We start from the raw sequence: 16,065 nt of genomic DNA, 5'->3' as shown, positions 1-16,065 counted from the left end.
GTGTATTCAAGCCTTGCTCTCGGGGCCAGCTGGGTGTGGAATCAAGAGGCTTCACCTAGGGAGAATTGTGCTGGGCACACACCGGTACCATCATATACAACAGTGAGGCTTAGGGCGCCTGGGTGGCTCGGACGGGTAAGTGTCTGCCTTCAGCTCAGGTCACGATCTCTGGATTCTGGGATGGAGTCCCGCATCGGGTTATCTGCTCAGCGGGGAGTCTGCTTCTCTCTATCCCTCTGCCCCTCTCCACTGCTCGTTCTCTCTCAAATAAATAAATAAAATCTTAAAACAAACAAACAAACAAAAAGATCAGTGAGATTTGAATGATAGGCTTCTTCTTCCAGAAAGTAGACTTTGATTATACAAGAAATTGGAGTTGATCCTAAGCATAAGTCTCTTTTCTATCAACCTATCTACTTTCATTTTACTTCCCTGGAAAAGATGCCTTAATGCAAAAGTGGCTAGAACACAGTGGCTATGATACTTGTGTTTTCTAGAAAGAAAACCACCAAATGCGGCTGTGGGTGTGGTTTTTCAGAGGAACCCAAATGGCATGTACAACTGAAGGTAACTTATCACCATTACAAATACACAAATCCCAGGGAGCAGGAACCTAGTCTGATCAATAATTCTAGCTAAAGCCAAATCAATAAAATACGTTGGACTACGAATTGTTGGCATATTTCAGTTTGAATAGAAATGCCTGTAGGAAAAGTCACACTTTTCTATCAGAAGCTAGGTATTTTAGGCCATTCCTAAAAGGTTCTCTCTCCTGAGTTTCTGAGAACACCAGAAAGAATACGATGTTGACTGATTACCTGGATAACATCCACAACTATTCCTAAAGCCTGTTATAATATTGTGATTTGGGGGAAAATGGAATGGAAATATCTTATGACCGTCGTAGGACTGAGTTGGGCATATCTCACAGATAGTAAGTGCACACACACGCACACAGCACAAGCACACACACCACACCCTGTGCCTCTGTCTACCTGCCCCCAGTTGACAGACTAACGAATTCAGCCATATCAGTTAAGCAACTCTTCAGGCAACCTGGATTTTCAATTTTGACCAAGTTGAGAAAAAAATGGGCAATTTGGTCACCTCTTGATGGCAGTTGGCTGCAGTGCCCCTAAACGTCCTCTTCCCTGGACATGAATTTTATCAGTGCTAAAATTCTTAGCCTAAGGAGGTTTTCAAAGTGATTGGTGGAGCCAGCCCAAGTGTGAAAAAGAAAATGCTTCTGTATGATAGAAGCATTACTGTCTTAAGAACAAATCAAGCTTCCTCTCCCATCTGTTTCTGGAACAAAGCATTATTAAAATCAGTAGGACTCTCCATCTGTACGTTTCATGTGCAAATGCCTTGATGATGACAATGAGCTTATCAGAAGACAAACAGCCAAAACTTTGTAGCAGTGGAACAAGGGCTTGCAAGACTAGGACACTATTGCTTTTGGACCTAAAGAGTGAGCAGTCCTGTCTCCCCATACCCACTCCAACTTCTATTTAAAAAACAAGCAGGATCAACTTGAACATGCAAAATATAGGAAGAAATATCATATCACATAATTTATTGAGTGAAAAATGTTCCTTTCATTCCGTTCTACCACCCATTGTGCTAAGAGTCATTTTGAAAGAAAGTGCATCATTCAGAAGTTGTGTGTCATCATGCTGTCACTCAGCAGCATTTTATTGAAAAGGGCGTGCACAGACTCAGACATTGCAAACTATGTCGGCTACTACGTAGAGCGATTTTCCACACACTGTACTGGGAAAGTGCTACAGCTTGGTACAACTTGTCAAGGCAGACTGCATGCACATATATATTAGATATTTGCTTGAAAAGACAACGATTGAGAATATGAAAATATATAAGCAGCATTCATGTAATACAGAATTCCTGAGAATAGTGTGTGCTATATAAATCTTTGAGAAATAATTTGTATTCATATGAAAACCATGGTATAAAACATTTCTCTCAACGAAAGCGGAGTGATTTAAAACTCACATACTGTGAGGGGGCTGCCAATATTTTGCTGTCAATAACGATGAAGGCAGAGCTAGGTTCACAAAAGGAAATTTTCAGATAACTTTTTCATTGTTTCTTCTATTTTTCGATTGGTCTGAGAAATTACCAGAGAAGGCAATGTCTAAATCGGTGTATTATTATTTTTTATTAAAAATACCATTCTCGGGGCGCCTGGGTGGCACAGCGGTTAAGCGTCTGCCTTCGGCTCAGGGCGTGATCCCAGCGTTACGGGATCGAGCCCCACGTCAGGCTCCTCCGCTGCGAGCCTGCTTCTTCCTCTCCCACTCCCCCTGCTTGCGTTCCCTCTCTCGCTGGCTGTCTCTATCTCTGTCAAATAAATAAATAAAATCTTAAAAAAAAAATACCATTCTCTTTTCATGTTTTTCTCTCCAGGCAATCAATGCAATTTAAAACCCTGATGGTGGTATTATAAAAACAACTCAGAAGGAACTGAAAGAATTCTTAAGGGCATGGCTATCTTTATTCTTTGCTCTACTGCAAGAAGAATGTCTTTGTCGCGTATCCCTAATTTGGGAAATACGTAAATGTCAGGTTCATTTATGTCTTCAATAAGCATACAGAGTACTTATTCTCAGGCATGTTATACATTTAGCTAACAAAGAAAAGGAAATGCCACAGATGCTACAGAAATGGAGGAGTTTAAAACTCCTTTGTGTAGTTAGTGGAATTAGTTGCTATGAATATGCAGGTGGCAGAAAAAGAACCTCAGAGGAATCTGAATGGAAGAGTCCCATGAGACTAAGGCATGGGAGGAAGTTCAGAGTCCTGGGTCCTACCCTGGCTCTGTCAGAATCAGAGGGCAAGTAGGGAGGTGAGTATTTCTGACAAAGGCAAACCAAGGAACAACTATGATTTATCACAGCTTTTCCCTGCAGTAAAAGAAGAAAAAGTCAAAACACCATTTTCAGTGTTAGAATGATAAAAAGCAGTTTTCTAGTAAGAGAAACTTTCTAATTTTCTTACTAGAGACACCCTAGCATATATACAAAGTAGCTTTATTTCCTCTGTCTTTAATCTGGTCTTTATGCATTTTGGAAGTAACTGTGCTTTGTTTAATTGACTGAAAAACAAACCGGACAAAGATTATGAATCATATATGTATGTATATATGTGGATGTGTGAGTATATGTCATTTGCCGCCCCATTCCCAGGGGAGGAAAACTGAGATTCCTTTTGATTGCTTTGCCAAGGAAAGGAGTCTTGATTTCTCCCAGTCGTTCCCTCACTTCAACTCTCCTCTTCCTTCCCCTCCTGCTCCCATTGCTTATGCCTCCACCAGGCTTTCTTTCCTTGAATGCTTCATCATTCCCACTTCATCTGTCTGTGAACACCAATAACACAAACAGAGCTGACGTGGAAATAGCAACTCCACAACAAAGCAAAATGATGTCTTTCACAATTGACTTGATCTTGGTTTTTAGAGAGTTTTCAAAAATCAACTAAATTAGTCTATCAAAGAAACAATAACAGAAAACTCCCCTCATCGAAAAGAAAATAAAACAAAAAATGTGGGTTTTTGGTTTTTTTTTTTACGAATAATATAAATTTATATTCATGCATTGTTTTCATTAGCTCATGAACAAAAGTGCACATTGTTAGAAAAGCTTAAAGTTGTTGCAAAGCATTTGGCTTCTGGTTTCCTGAATACACAAGTCACAATGGCATACTATGTAACTGGTCTCAGAGCTGCACAAAATATAACTTGCATTACATATTGCCAAGGTGCAAAGGTACAAGGAAAACCGACATATGTATAGCATTTCAAGTTATTCTGTTATTCTGCAAGAGTTGTTATAATAAACCAGGGAGGAAAAAATTAAAAATACTATAAAACAGCCCTCCACGGTAAAATACAGATGAGTGGTATTCTAAATAATATGAGAATAAACGCCCATATTTTTTAAGTATGTGGCTCTATTGGAATTCGGTTGTTTAAAAAAAGGCAGTGCAACTTGTTCTGCCAGTGACACAACATGTTTGAATGTAGCCAATGCAATAGAATATATTTCAATGAATGGTATTCTTTTTAGAATCTTAGTTTTTGGTTTGACTACTAAAGGTGGTGTGCAACAATTCCACTGCATAGTCAGTGTAAAGCAGCATAAATTCCTTGTGGCACAGATCCATAATCTCAGCAAGGAACAAGAAAAATTCCCCAAACCTAGAAGCTGAAGGGACACGGAATTCTGGCAGCAAAGGCAATAACTGATTTAAGTCATTCCTAGTAAGTCATTTCCTGTAAGTATCTCAACTCAACCCAAGGTTCCAGAGTATGTGATTGAAGACCACATGAGATTTTCAGCATGCCTGGCTTATGAACGTTTACATGGAAATCTGTTGCTAGAAACCTCACCATCACCCTTCCCGTGACACTGCAGCTGATGGAGGGTGGAGGTCTCCAAACACACAACTCCCTGAGGCTGGGTCTGAGAATTAGATCCTGGCTTCCTGCACTGTCAATCTAACCATTTTTTAAGGTCATGAGTCCTGTATTTTTCCCTAGAAGCCTGGATATTCCAAATCCCAGAGAAGGCTGCGATGCATTTCCAAGTAACATATCATACATATGGTTTGCCGGGTATGCTTTCCTCCTGGATTCCACCTAGAATTTAAAGTTGCTGTCATTCCCACTAACGCTATTGCCCCTCTGGGCAGCAGGAATCAACTAAGGCCATTCGTGGTGAACAGGATGACCACTTTTTCTCCGTTGTTGTTGCAAATGCTCTAGCTCAGCCTCGTACATCATCTCTTGGACTAAGTACTTCTCCCGTCGTATTCGGTCATACAGGTTCTTTGGTACATCTGGAATCAGGTATGCGATGAACGACTTGATCCCAAAAACAAGGTGCTGCAAATTTAAGAGGGGAAAGTACACTTTTCAAAGATTCTGGAAGGCCAGTTATAAAATAGATCATAAACAGTGTTGTGTTTGCCTTACAGTCAAGCGTCAGAACTCAGGATGTACTATCTAGAATATTAACATTTTCAGAAATGATATTGGGACTACTTACATTGTTGTTTTCAATCACGTAAGTATTAGGAGACAACAGAATTTCTTCCTCTTTCTGGTGCCATATGTTGATATCACTTTATAAACATTGAATGAATCTTAAGTTCACATCTGTAAAATCCTTATATACTATGCAACCCTATTATGACATGCATTTTTTTAAAAGATTTTATTTATTTATTTGACAGAGAGAGAGAGCCAGCCAGAGAGGGAACACAAGCAGGGGGAGTGGGAGAGGAAGAAACAGGCTCCCAGCAGAGGAGCCCGATGCAGGGCTTGATCCCATAACGCCGGGATCACGCCCTGAGCCGAAGACAGGTGCTTAACGACTGAGCCACCCAGGTGCCCCGACATGCATTGCTATGCACGGATGAGAGATCGCATCCAGGGAAAATTCATATCTGATAGATTGTAATCACAGGGTACAAGTCGCACAGAATACAGTCTGTCTGGGATACTGACATTGGCCTCAATCTCCAGCACATGCATTTTATAGAATTTCTATTCTAGAAAGTTGAAATACTGTAAAATATTTTGTCTCTATTACATAATTCTTTTATGATACAGATGTATTAATTTTTAAAAACAGACTGACAAAAGTATTGTAAATAAAAAAGACGGGATAAAACCCAAAAAGTAATAAGACTGTGGTAGAAAGTTCAGAGGTTGAATGAGGCTGTGTTTGAACCATGCCCTGACACTCATTAGTTGTGTAATCCTATGGAAATCACCTATGTTCTCTGTGTCTCATCTCTAAAATGATGACAGTAATAATATCTCTTAAAGGTCGTTATGAAGATTAAATGAGCAAATACATGTGAAGGGCTTAGAGAAGGGCTTGATGCATTATAAGCACCTCGTAAATATCATCTCCTATTATAATAAATGCATCCTTTCTCTTTTCCCGTGGAGGAGAGTAGACCTTCCAATTGGACAGAAAAGAAAAGCTGATACTGATAGAATTAGGATGATATGTGGAAAAAACCCATTTACCTACAGTACTTCGTGACAATGGTCTCTCTATGTGGAAAGGAAGAATTCCAGGCACTTTTAACTGGTTTTACTGTGAGTGTCTCAGTAACCTGCGCTGCGCAGGAGATCACAGTAAAGGGGGTCATATTTCCCATAGAAAAGTAGTTCAGGAGTCTCTCTCCTGATCAAGTATTTGGTATTCACAGAAATATCCAGCAATGGGTCTCAAAGGTATAGAAATAAAAATCAAAACCATTTGTTATAATTTAAATTAGTGAAGAATAAGCACCGAGTCCTAAACAATGGCAATAAATGACCCTGTAAACTGATTTCCCTAAAGAGACTGATATGCAAAGATGATTCAGTATTTTTAAAAAACTATTTTTTTTAAAAAGCTAAAGTTTATCATTTATCAAGGCAAGCATATAACTAGGCATAGATGCCAATTTTCTTTCTTTTTTTTTTTTAAAGATTTTATATATTTATTTATTTGACAGAGATAGAGACAGCCAGCGAGAGAGGGAACACAAGCAGGGGGAGTGGGAGAGGAAGAAGCAGGCTCATAGCAGAGGAGCCTGATGTGGGGCTCGTTCCCATAATGCCGGGATCATGCCCTGAGCCAAAGGCAAACGCTTAACCGCTGTGCCACCCAGGCGCCCCAGATGCCAATTTTCTTAAACTGACAGAATTTATCTTAAACAAAAAACCTACAGCAAGAATCATACTTAGAGAAACAAAATCGGAAGTATTTGTATTAAATTTGGAAACAAGACACAACTGCTTACACCACTGCTATTCAACTCCATGCTGTAATTTCCAATACAGTGAGGCAAGCAAGAAAAAGGAGGCATAGACCTCGCAAGTGCAGAGACACTGGCTACTTGAACTATCCTTTGAAAAGACAATCGAACAGATTTAACAGACAGAAGAGTAGAACAAGTGAAAGACTTAAACAAGGAGCTACACATATTTTAGAAGGACCATTAGAAATTTCAGCAAAAATCAATCAACTCATCAGGGAGGCTAAAATAGTATTTATGACAGCAATAAAAATATCTACAAAGTTTTTGGAAATAAGAAGGAATGAACAAGCAAGAGAATATTTTAAAACTCCATTAAAGGATATAAGAACAATTTGAATAAATGTCATGTTTATTAAGGAATCAGCACAGATTATGTAAATATGTCAACAAGTGCTTTCTATAAATGTAATTCTAACCATAACCCTTGTATGATATTTGGGGGAGTCTGAAAAATGGCTTCTGCAATGTATATGCATGATTAATAACTCTAAATAGCCGAGGCAATTTTTAAAAATAAGAGCAGGCTTGGCAAGGGTGGGAAGTGGCGGGCTTTATCAGATAAACCATGGCATCTAAATGGTGTGACAGTGAACAGGAATAGACAAATGGAGTAATGAAATCAGAACACCGAGGCCAGGCATACGCCTGCTCTAGGGACTTGGAATATTACAGAGGTGGATTTACAAATCAGTGGATAAATAACATATTAGTAAACAAAAAACTATGTCACTATATAGAGAATAAGACAAATAAGTTTTCCCTCAGATGCTATGAAAAGTCCTGACATCTTTGGGATGTGTGATAGGTAAGACTATAAAATTAATAGTAAAAAATACAGTAGAATATCCTTTTGACCTGGAGATAAGAAAATCTCCTGAAGAAGTTAGACCAAAAAAGCCAAAACCTTAATAGGAAAACAATGATGGGCTTGATGACATCAAAATTAGACACTATTTGTTAATAGATAAAATTAATAGGTTATGGACAAGAAAAGAATAGCTGGAGTGTTTATAACTGGTAAAGACTGGTTTATAACTGATAAACATGTAAGAAAATCTTGAAATTTGGTAACAAATAAACTGGAAACTCAGCCAAAAATAGATCAAATCTATAAATTGACAAAAAAAGAAACCAAAATGGCTTTCTAGTAAAAAAAAAAAAGTGATAGTCAATGTCATGAGTAAAGAGATTTAAAAAAATTAAAACAAAATATTACCTTACTTTTATCCAACTGCAAAATATTAGAAATTCAGAGAATAGGAAAATCTGGTGAAAATCTAAGGGGATTTGGAGAGGGACCTGTCAGTATTATGTGAAATCGAGTATGCATATAAATAATTCCACACCTTAGTATAATACTCCTGAAAAACCCTTAAATAATGTTCAGAAGGCGACATGCCCAAGATTTCTAATAAGAGATTTATAGAGGTAGAGAGAATTATTGTAGGCCTAAGTACACACCCATGGGTACTATGGCATTTAAATTCAGTGAACTATCATACTCAGTAGACAGAAAAAATTATCTAAATGTGGATAGACTTCTTTCTAGATCTAAAAAAGTAAAATAGGTAAGAGATAAAAATGAGTTATTGCATAATACCACTGAAGTAATTTTGAAAAAAGAACATTTAAAACAATATATATATGTATATTCAAATAAACATGTGGAAAAACTTCTGAAGAAAAGAGAGTGGGTGCTTTTGGAATAGGTGGGTAATGGACTTAGTAATGAGGAATGAAGAAGAAAAGATAAAGAGGGAATCATATGTGTCTACAATGACAGGTTGCTGAGAGTCAAGACATTTGACCAAGTCTGTTCACTTGAGTTCCAAAAGAAGATGAAGAAGAAAAAAATGTACATTAGAAACACAATAAAAAAAGACGTCTCAGAATCACTGGATTGGAAATACGCCTTAACCTCTTATGCTACCTGTAATAAAGTAAAAAGTCACGCTTCATCAGGAGACATTTTTATAGGCTCATAGAGTCATTAGGTAATAGAATTTCATCCTGGAGTAAACCTTAGAGGTAAGCATTTCATCTTACAGATGAGGGATGTTTCACTACAAAATTTGAGATATTTTTTGGAGATCGGTGGAGAGATATATCTGCCTTTAAGAAGACTTTTCCCCGAAGTTTTCAATATGGCTACTTTTTTTCTCTCCCTAAAAAAAAGATGCATTCCAGGTTTTTCCACAGAACTTGGTGGTACCTTAGAGAATACTCAATATATCCCAGCACTAAATTCCCCATTGTATCAAGCTTCTTATATGTTAAGGAAGGCAATAATACTGTAGCTGCTTCAAAATTTCTTCACAGGACTACAGTCTAATATTAATGGCGCTGATAATCCAAATCTATGCACGTTCCACGGACGTGTTCTCAGGCATTGTTTATTCAATTATTTGCTGTCCCTTAGACAAATACACATGTGGTTAACTGTAATTAAGTTGATTAGCAAATAAGTTTCTCCACCCTGATGAACAAGTATACATTCTCTCCTCCAATGATGAAAACCATTCTTTCTTTCAATGTGGTTACTACAAGGCTCAAGGTTAAGTTCTCAGTTCAACTATTAATAGCTTCTTTTATCCAGTTTTCTGGTATAAATACCCACTGACATGATTCAGCTCTTGCTTTTTTGTATATTGTATAGCAGCTTCACCGTATCTAAACCTTTTACTGTGATATACAAAAGTCTTTTTTTGGAAGTCAGTGGGGGAACTACTGTATCAAAGAGTCAACTGATGTATCAGTCGGAGAAGCGTTTACCAAGAGTGACTTTATCAGCCTGTGACTAACCTCGAACACGATAATGAAGGCCAGTCGAGCAGCAAGGATATGCCAGTATTGTAAGGTGAATTCATAGGGTTTGGAACTCCAAGGGGGACCTCTGTAGTCTCGGTACCTAGAATGCACAAGACAAAGAATTTGAGGAAAAGAGACCAAAGTGCAAAGGCTCCAAATGTTTTCAATTTGCCAAAACCCCAAAATGACAGTTGAAATGGGCTCATCAGCGTGTAGAGAGAGGAAACGGGAGATGAAAGCAGGAAGCAAAGATAGCTATAATTTATAAGTACCTGCAATAACCAGATTTTCCCATACCAAGCTCGCTCAGGTCAAAGAAGGATAGGCTATTGTTGACATATCCCTTTAAACAACTGGGAGAAAAGAAAAGCATTGTGTGATTCAGAGAGTCATAAATTCCAAGTCCAGTTCCTTCATTACACATGACAGGATTCAGTAAGTGCTATGATTCCTTCCATTTTAATTACAAATTCCTAGCAACTCAGCTCTCTGATTCTATCTCCTAACTTCCATTAATCTGTAATTTTACCTCAATGAGACAGAATCTTGTCCACTGTTTCTTTGCTTTCATTTGGCTTATGTTTATTAAGTGTTTACTATGCACTTGGCATTGTGTAAATTACTTCCCATGCATTAGAACTCTATAAATGTATGTTTTATAAGTATACACGCATATCACACTATCTGGCTAACTGTAATTAAGCAGCCAATTGATCAACATGTGTCTTTGTGATTTATTAACTTCTTCAATATATATTTATAAAGGACCTCTAATTTGTTAGAAAACTTCCTAGACGATTGGTATTTGACGATGAACAAAACAGGTTAAAATCTCTGTTCTGGTTGTGCGGTATTAAATTGCGGTCAGAGTTAACTTTTACAATAACCTTAGAGCTTTAGAACATATATATTATCATCTCCATCAAAGAGATTAAAGAACTAAGTTTTACAGAGACCAAATAACTTTCTCCTAAGCCTATAATTCTCAGAATTTCTGATCTCAGCTAACCTTCACATTTTTTAAATCACTGAGATTCTCAAGGAGCTTTTTACAGAGAGGTATAGGTATTGGTATTTAACACATTAGAAATTAAAACAGAAATTTAGAAAATATTTAACTATTAATTCGTTTAAGATACTTTATCAAATTCATTACATGTTGATATAAATAGCACATTTTTAAAGAAAAATAGCTGTCTGTCCCAAAAGATGAAGTGAGAGGAATGACATTGTCTTACATGTTTGCAAATCCTTTGATGTCTGCCTTAATAAAAGACAGATTCTCACATCTGTTTCTGTGTTAAATCTGGTTGCAATATGTTGTTTTGGTTGAAGAATAAGTAGAGAATCTGATAATTACATAATTAAAGACTTGAAACAAAGGATATTTTAATAGCATTCCAAGTAGTCATTGATATTTTTCATTGACATTACACCACAGTTCTACCTGTGGTCATTTTTTAAAATTTTTTTATTTATTTGACAGAGAGACACAGCCAGCGAGAGCGGGAACACAAGCGGGGGAGTGGGAGAGAAGAAGCAGGCTCATAGCAGAGGAGCCTGATGTGGGGCTCGATCCCATAACGCTGGGATCATGCCCTGAGCCGCAAGCAGATGCTTAACGACTAAGCCACCCAGGTGCCCCACCTGTGGTCATTTTTTAAAGTTTAACTGCAATGTGGAGTCTTAAAGTATCAATAATGGATTTTACATTAAAATCCACAGGTCTATCTTGTACTTTGAATTCATATTTTATCCATGCATGATTTTGTGACATTAAATATGGGTCACTTGGGAAATATTTGTTTCCCAAATTATGCAGATCTTCCAAATGTTGTTATATTTTTACTATAGACCATGAAAATCATAATTGCTAATATCACCACTGATTTTTATCAGGGAAAAAATCTGTAAGTACTGGGAACCTTTCAAGCTCAGTGGTAGATAAAATTATCCAAAATTCTGATTTCCACTTCAAAACTTGAACTTTATTAAAGGCAACAAACACTGTCAATTATTTTCCCTCAAGTGACAAGCTGGTTTTGTCCATTTCTAGAAGACTGCCTCCTAAATACCCAAGTCTGAATAATCATAGTTTATCTAGCAATCACTATTTCCTGCTAAAAAATTTTTGTGTCAGGGCGCCTGGGTGGCTCAGTCCATTAAGCGTCTGCTCTCAGCTCAGGTCATGATCCCGGGGCCCTGGGATTGGGTCCTACGTCGGGCTCTCTGCTCGGCAGGGAGTCTGCTTCTCCCTCTCTCTCTGTGCATGCATGCTCGCTCTCTCACTCACTCACTCTCAAATAAATAAATAAAATCTTTAAAAAAAATTTTGTGTAGTCTGCAAATCCAACAGTCATGCAAGTGTTTTCCTCTGAGACGACCATCGCCATACTTTAGTGTGTAGCAGTAGAGCTTTGCCACACTTTGTATTTTGTCAAATAGAATATTGAAAAGACATTTATTCAAAGGTGGAGATTTGATAAACTTAACAATTATTATTGCTTCCTCAAGGGCATTCTGAATTTTCTTACTGGTGCCTTTTAAATGGTAGTTCTACAATAGTGAGGAATACAATCATTGCTAGTACTTTTGGTAACACTGCCTTCAGTTACGCGAAGCCACCAGAACATTTTATCCTCTATCACTTTTGTACCATCTGTACAAATGTCAATGTGGCAAAACAAGCAAATAATATCTTAGTATTATTACGAAAACAATCCGAAGGAGACCTGCAGATCCCACGTTGAGAATCACTGCCCAGGATAAACAGCTGCTAAAACCTGGATTCAAATGTACATCTGCCTCATTCTAACCCCTGAATTCTAAAGCACAGGGACCACACTGGTTTCACTCCGCTCCCTGTCCATCTCAGACCCCATGATTTATCATCCCAACTGCTCTCTTGCTAATACCCTCCTCTCCACTGCCGTTTTGTTCTTTTGCTAACGTGGTCTGAAAGTTTCTGATCTGAATGCATCACTCCTAAATATACCTGGAAAAAATTAAATAACACGATGGCCCTAGAAATGTGTGCTTCAACCTCATGTAAGCCCTCCACATCTCTTCTTGGAGTTATTCTACATCTGTCATTGAATATGGAGGGGGCTTCAGGTGCTATCTCCATGAAAGGCAGGACTTGAAGAGTAAACAGAGCAGATAACCAACCAATTTCATTTTCACCCGCCACTAGGTGGAGACAAAGACAGTAGCAAATAATGCTTTTAAGGAGGAGGGCTGACAAATTTGCCTACATATTATAAACCCTTAAAATCTGCTTCTAGACTGTTTTGAATTAAGAAAAAAGAGATTTTTTTTTTGTTTTTCCACTATTAATACTAAAACCAGTTTATTTATATAGTCTTTTATTGTTTATAAAATGCTACTTTAGATACCGTTTCTTTAGGATAGGTCCAGACTGATGATGTGCTTTTTAAAAAGGCAGAGTTAGAATTTGAACCTAGGGCATTCAATTTTTTTTTCTTTAAAGATTTTATTTATTTATTTGACAGACAGAGACAGTGAGAGAGGGAACACAAGCAAGGGGAGTGGGAGAGGGAGAAGCAGGCTTCCCATTGAGCAGGAAGCCCGATGCAGGGCTCAATCCCAGGACCCTGGGAAAATGACCTGAGCCGAAGGCAGACGCTTAACAGCTGAGCCACCCAGGCTAGGGCANCCATCTATATCGTCAGAAGACTGCATTGGATGATTGCTAACAACTCTTCCAGTTCTGAATTTAACTCCTAAATACATTATAATGTTTTTAACATTTGGATACCAGTGATGCATTTACAAGTAAAAACAGAGAGAGACTCTACAATTAGTTGCGTAAAAAAGCACCGTCGCCCTTTTTATCCCGCTTCATTTCACCCAATAAGCACTGTAAGGACAATGATCAAGAACACTGCCCTTAATGGTCACAGGACAGGTCTTCCCAATGAGTTCCCATTTCAATCACAAACATAAAACACGTCAGAAAAATGTATGAATCTCAACCTTACTTTTCACCATATTCAAAACGACTTGCACAGGGGCCGTATTTGTATTCATAGACAAAACGTGGAATGTAATCAGATGTAATAGCAATTACAAATGCATTGGTGATCACAGCCAGTATACCGATTCCTTCAAGAATGCCATACCAGATTCCTAGTAGGAGAAAGAGTGGAGATGGGGAATGAAATGAAAAAAAATTAAAACCCTCTAATGACTCTTCTTTGGAAACAATGTTTTCCTTCTGTTGGGGCTACAGCTCTGTCCATTATTCACTTTCTTAGTACAATATCTCACTACAGATCAGACATCCACTGACTACTTTTTCCACAGAGGGAAGGTAGGCCTCATCTAGAGAGATTTGAAAATTAAAATATCGGGAATTGATTCAAGTACATTTTAAAGTAAAAATATAAAAATGTAAAAGTTTGGTGTCAAGACCTGGAAATCACTAGTTGACTTTTCCAATCCGGCATACAGATGTACAAAAAGGCTTTTGAAATTGTATATGGCATCCACATACTATTGGTTACAGTCAAAACTGATGTTTCAAATAAGATTAAACTTAGCTTTAAACACATTGATATGAAAAAAAAAGTCCTGGAAAGAAACACTCAAAAGTACTAAAGACTGGATAGCATGGCAACTTTCTCTCTGCCAACCCCTTTATTTGTTTTTCAAAATCTTTATAATTTTTCATTATATTGAGTCATAATGAGAAAAATAAAAAAGACATAAGACATAAAAAGTCATGAAACAAGAAATCAGAATTCATAAAAATATTCAAATACATCAAAATTTAACATTTATTTTTACAAAAGTAACAATATTTGGTGAAAAGAAAACAATCACCAGGGAGAAAATATTAGCTTCACAAAAACTAGACAAAGGGTTATTATACAAAATGCACAAAATGTCCTAAATTTTAATAAGGCAAGAGAAAAATGGGCAAAGAATACAAACAAGTAATTTGGTATGGAAGTGCAAATGATCAATAAATCTATTAAAAATTTTTCAATTACTAGTATTTGGAGAAACATCCTTCAAAAAATAGGTTTTTTAAAAAATCTACCAGATTGTAGAAGATTTTGAAGACTTAGGCCATCCCCTGCTATTTAGGGATTATACAAACAGTGAACAAAACAGACATGGTTGTTTGAAGTATGACTTATTTTAGTATTTGTGGTGATTAATCTGATATCTTTTAAAATTAAAACATGAATACATTTTAATCTAGCAGGCCTTATTTTGGGGATCTGTACTACAGATACACTGTACACACACATCTATGGATATGTGATACACGATATATATAATATCTATGTCTGTGTCCGTATGTATCCTATATTTGTCTATACCTATATTTATGTATGCTTACTCCTGCTTAACAATGGGAAAACTAAGTAAATTACTATAAAATTTATAGTACAACCATATTATGAGTATTATTAAACTATTAAAATGAATTATGCCAGCATGTTTTGAGCTGGAGGATGTTCATGAAGAAAAAAATGCAAAATCCAAAAACACGCACTTTTTTTGTATACNGAGTATTATTAAACTATTAAAATGAATTATGCCAGCATGTTTTGAGCTGGAGGATGTTCATGAAGAAAAAAAATGCAAAATCCAAAAACACGCACTTTTTTTGTATATTTGTATAAGCAAGAAAAACACTGACAGAGTATAATGCCTAATTGATATCACTGATTCCCTGAGTATAATGCCTAATTGATATCACTGATTCCCTGAGGTAGAAGGGAAAGGCAAAGAGTGGAGAATGAATATTAATTTTTTTAAAAGATTTTATTTATTTATCTGACAGAGATAGAGACAGCTAGCGAGAGAGGGAACACAAGCAGGGGGAGTGGGAGAGGAAGAAGCAGGCTCCCAGCAGAGGAGCCCGATGTGGGGCTCGATCCCAGAACGCTGGGATCACGCCCTGAGCTGAAGGCAGACACTTAACCTCTGTGCCACCCAGGCGCCCCTAATTCTTTTTATAACTTTGTGTGGTCTGGCTTGAGCAAGATAACGTAGCAAAGTTTAAAAAAATAATAATTTTTGCATTGGAAAGTGCAATAAACACTAACTAAAGCTGGAAAGGGAGTTTGATTTTTTTTTCCTCTTTGATTTATTCTCTAGATTTCTTTAATGTGTTTATATTATTTTAATAATGAAATAATAAATATATCTAAATTAAATAACAGTAATAATCTTAATTGTTTTAAAAATGGGAACTCAAGTTGAATAGCATTAAATCTCTACAGATTAGTATATTTTAATGAAATTTGTTAGCTGTGGAATATACATATGAGTAAAATTAACTAAAAAGGTAACATTACAATATTAGCCAGAAAATTCCCCAAAAGGAAAAGGAAAAGTATGAATTTGGTTTTTCACATACTTAGAATTTCTGTTACGGAG

The 16,065-nt window shown here is 37.0% G+C and overlaps 1 protein-coding gene across 2 annotated transcripts in view; it reads right to left on the bottom strand.

Annotated features, from left to right (window-relative positions):
- Positions 1 to 2,399: 2,399 nt before the first annotated feature.
- Positions 2,400 to 16,065, bottom strand: part of ANO3 (anoctamin 3) — a 397,040-nt gene continuing 383,374 nt past the window's right edge. For both annotated transcript variants that reach the window (XM_034645910.1, XM_019807105.2), the window contains 4 exons: positions 13,650 to 13,797; positions 9,921 to 10,001; positions 9,643 to 9,748; positions 2,400 to 4,903 (listed from right to left, as the gene is read on the bottom strand). In XM_034645910.1, the coding sequence (XP_034501801.1) occupies positions 4,721 to 4,903; positions 9,643 to 9,748; positions 9,921 to 10,001; positions 13,650 to 13,797 (518 nt within the window). In that variant the 3' untranslated portion in view covers positions 2,400 to 4,720. The remainder of the gene's footprint in view (positions 4,904 to 9,642; positions 9,749 to 9,920; positions 10,002 to 13,649; positions 13,798 to 16,065) is intronic.

The sequence above is a fragment of the Ailuropoda melanoleuca genome, chromosome 16 (assembly GCF_002007445.2).
Source record: "Ailuropoda melanoleuca isolate Jingjing chromosome 16, ASM200744v2, whole genome shotgun sequence".
Classification (NCBI taxonomy): domain Eukaryota; kingdom Metazoa; phylum Chordata; class Mammalia; order Carnivora; family Ursidae; genus Ailuropoda; species Ailuropoda melanoleuca.
The sequence above is the reverse complement of the archived record's forward strand: the minus strand, read 5'-3'. Positions and strand labels throughout refer to the sequence as shown.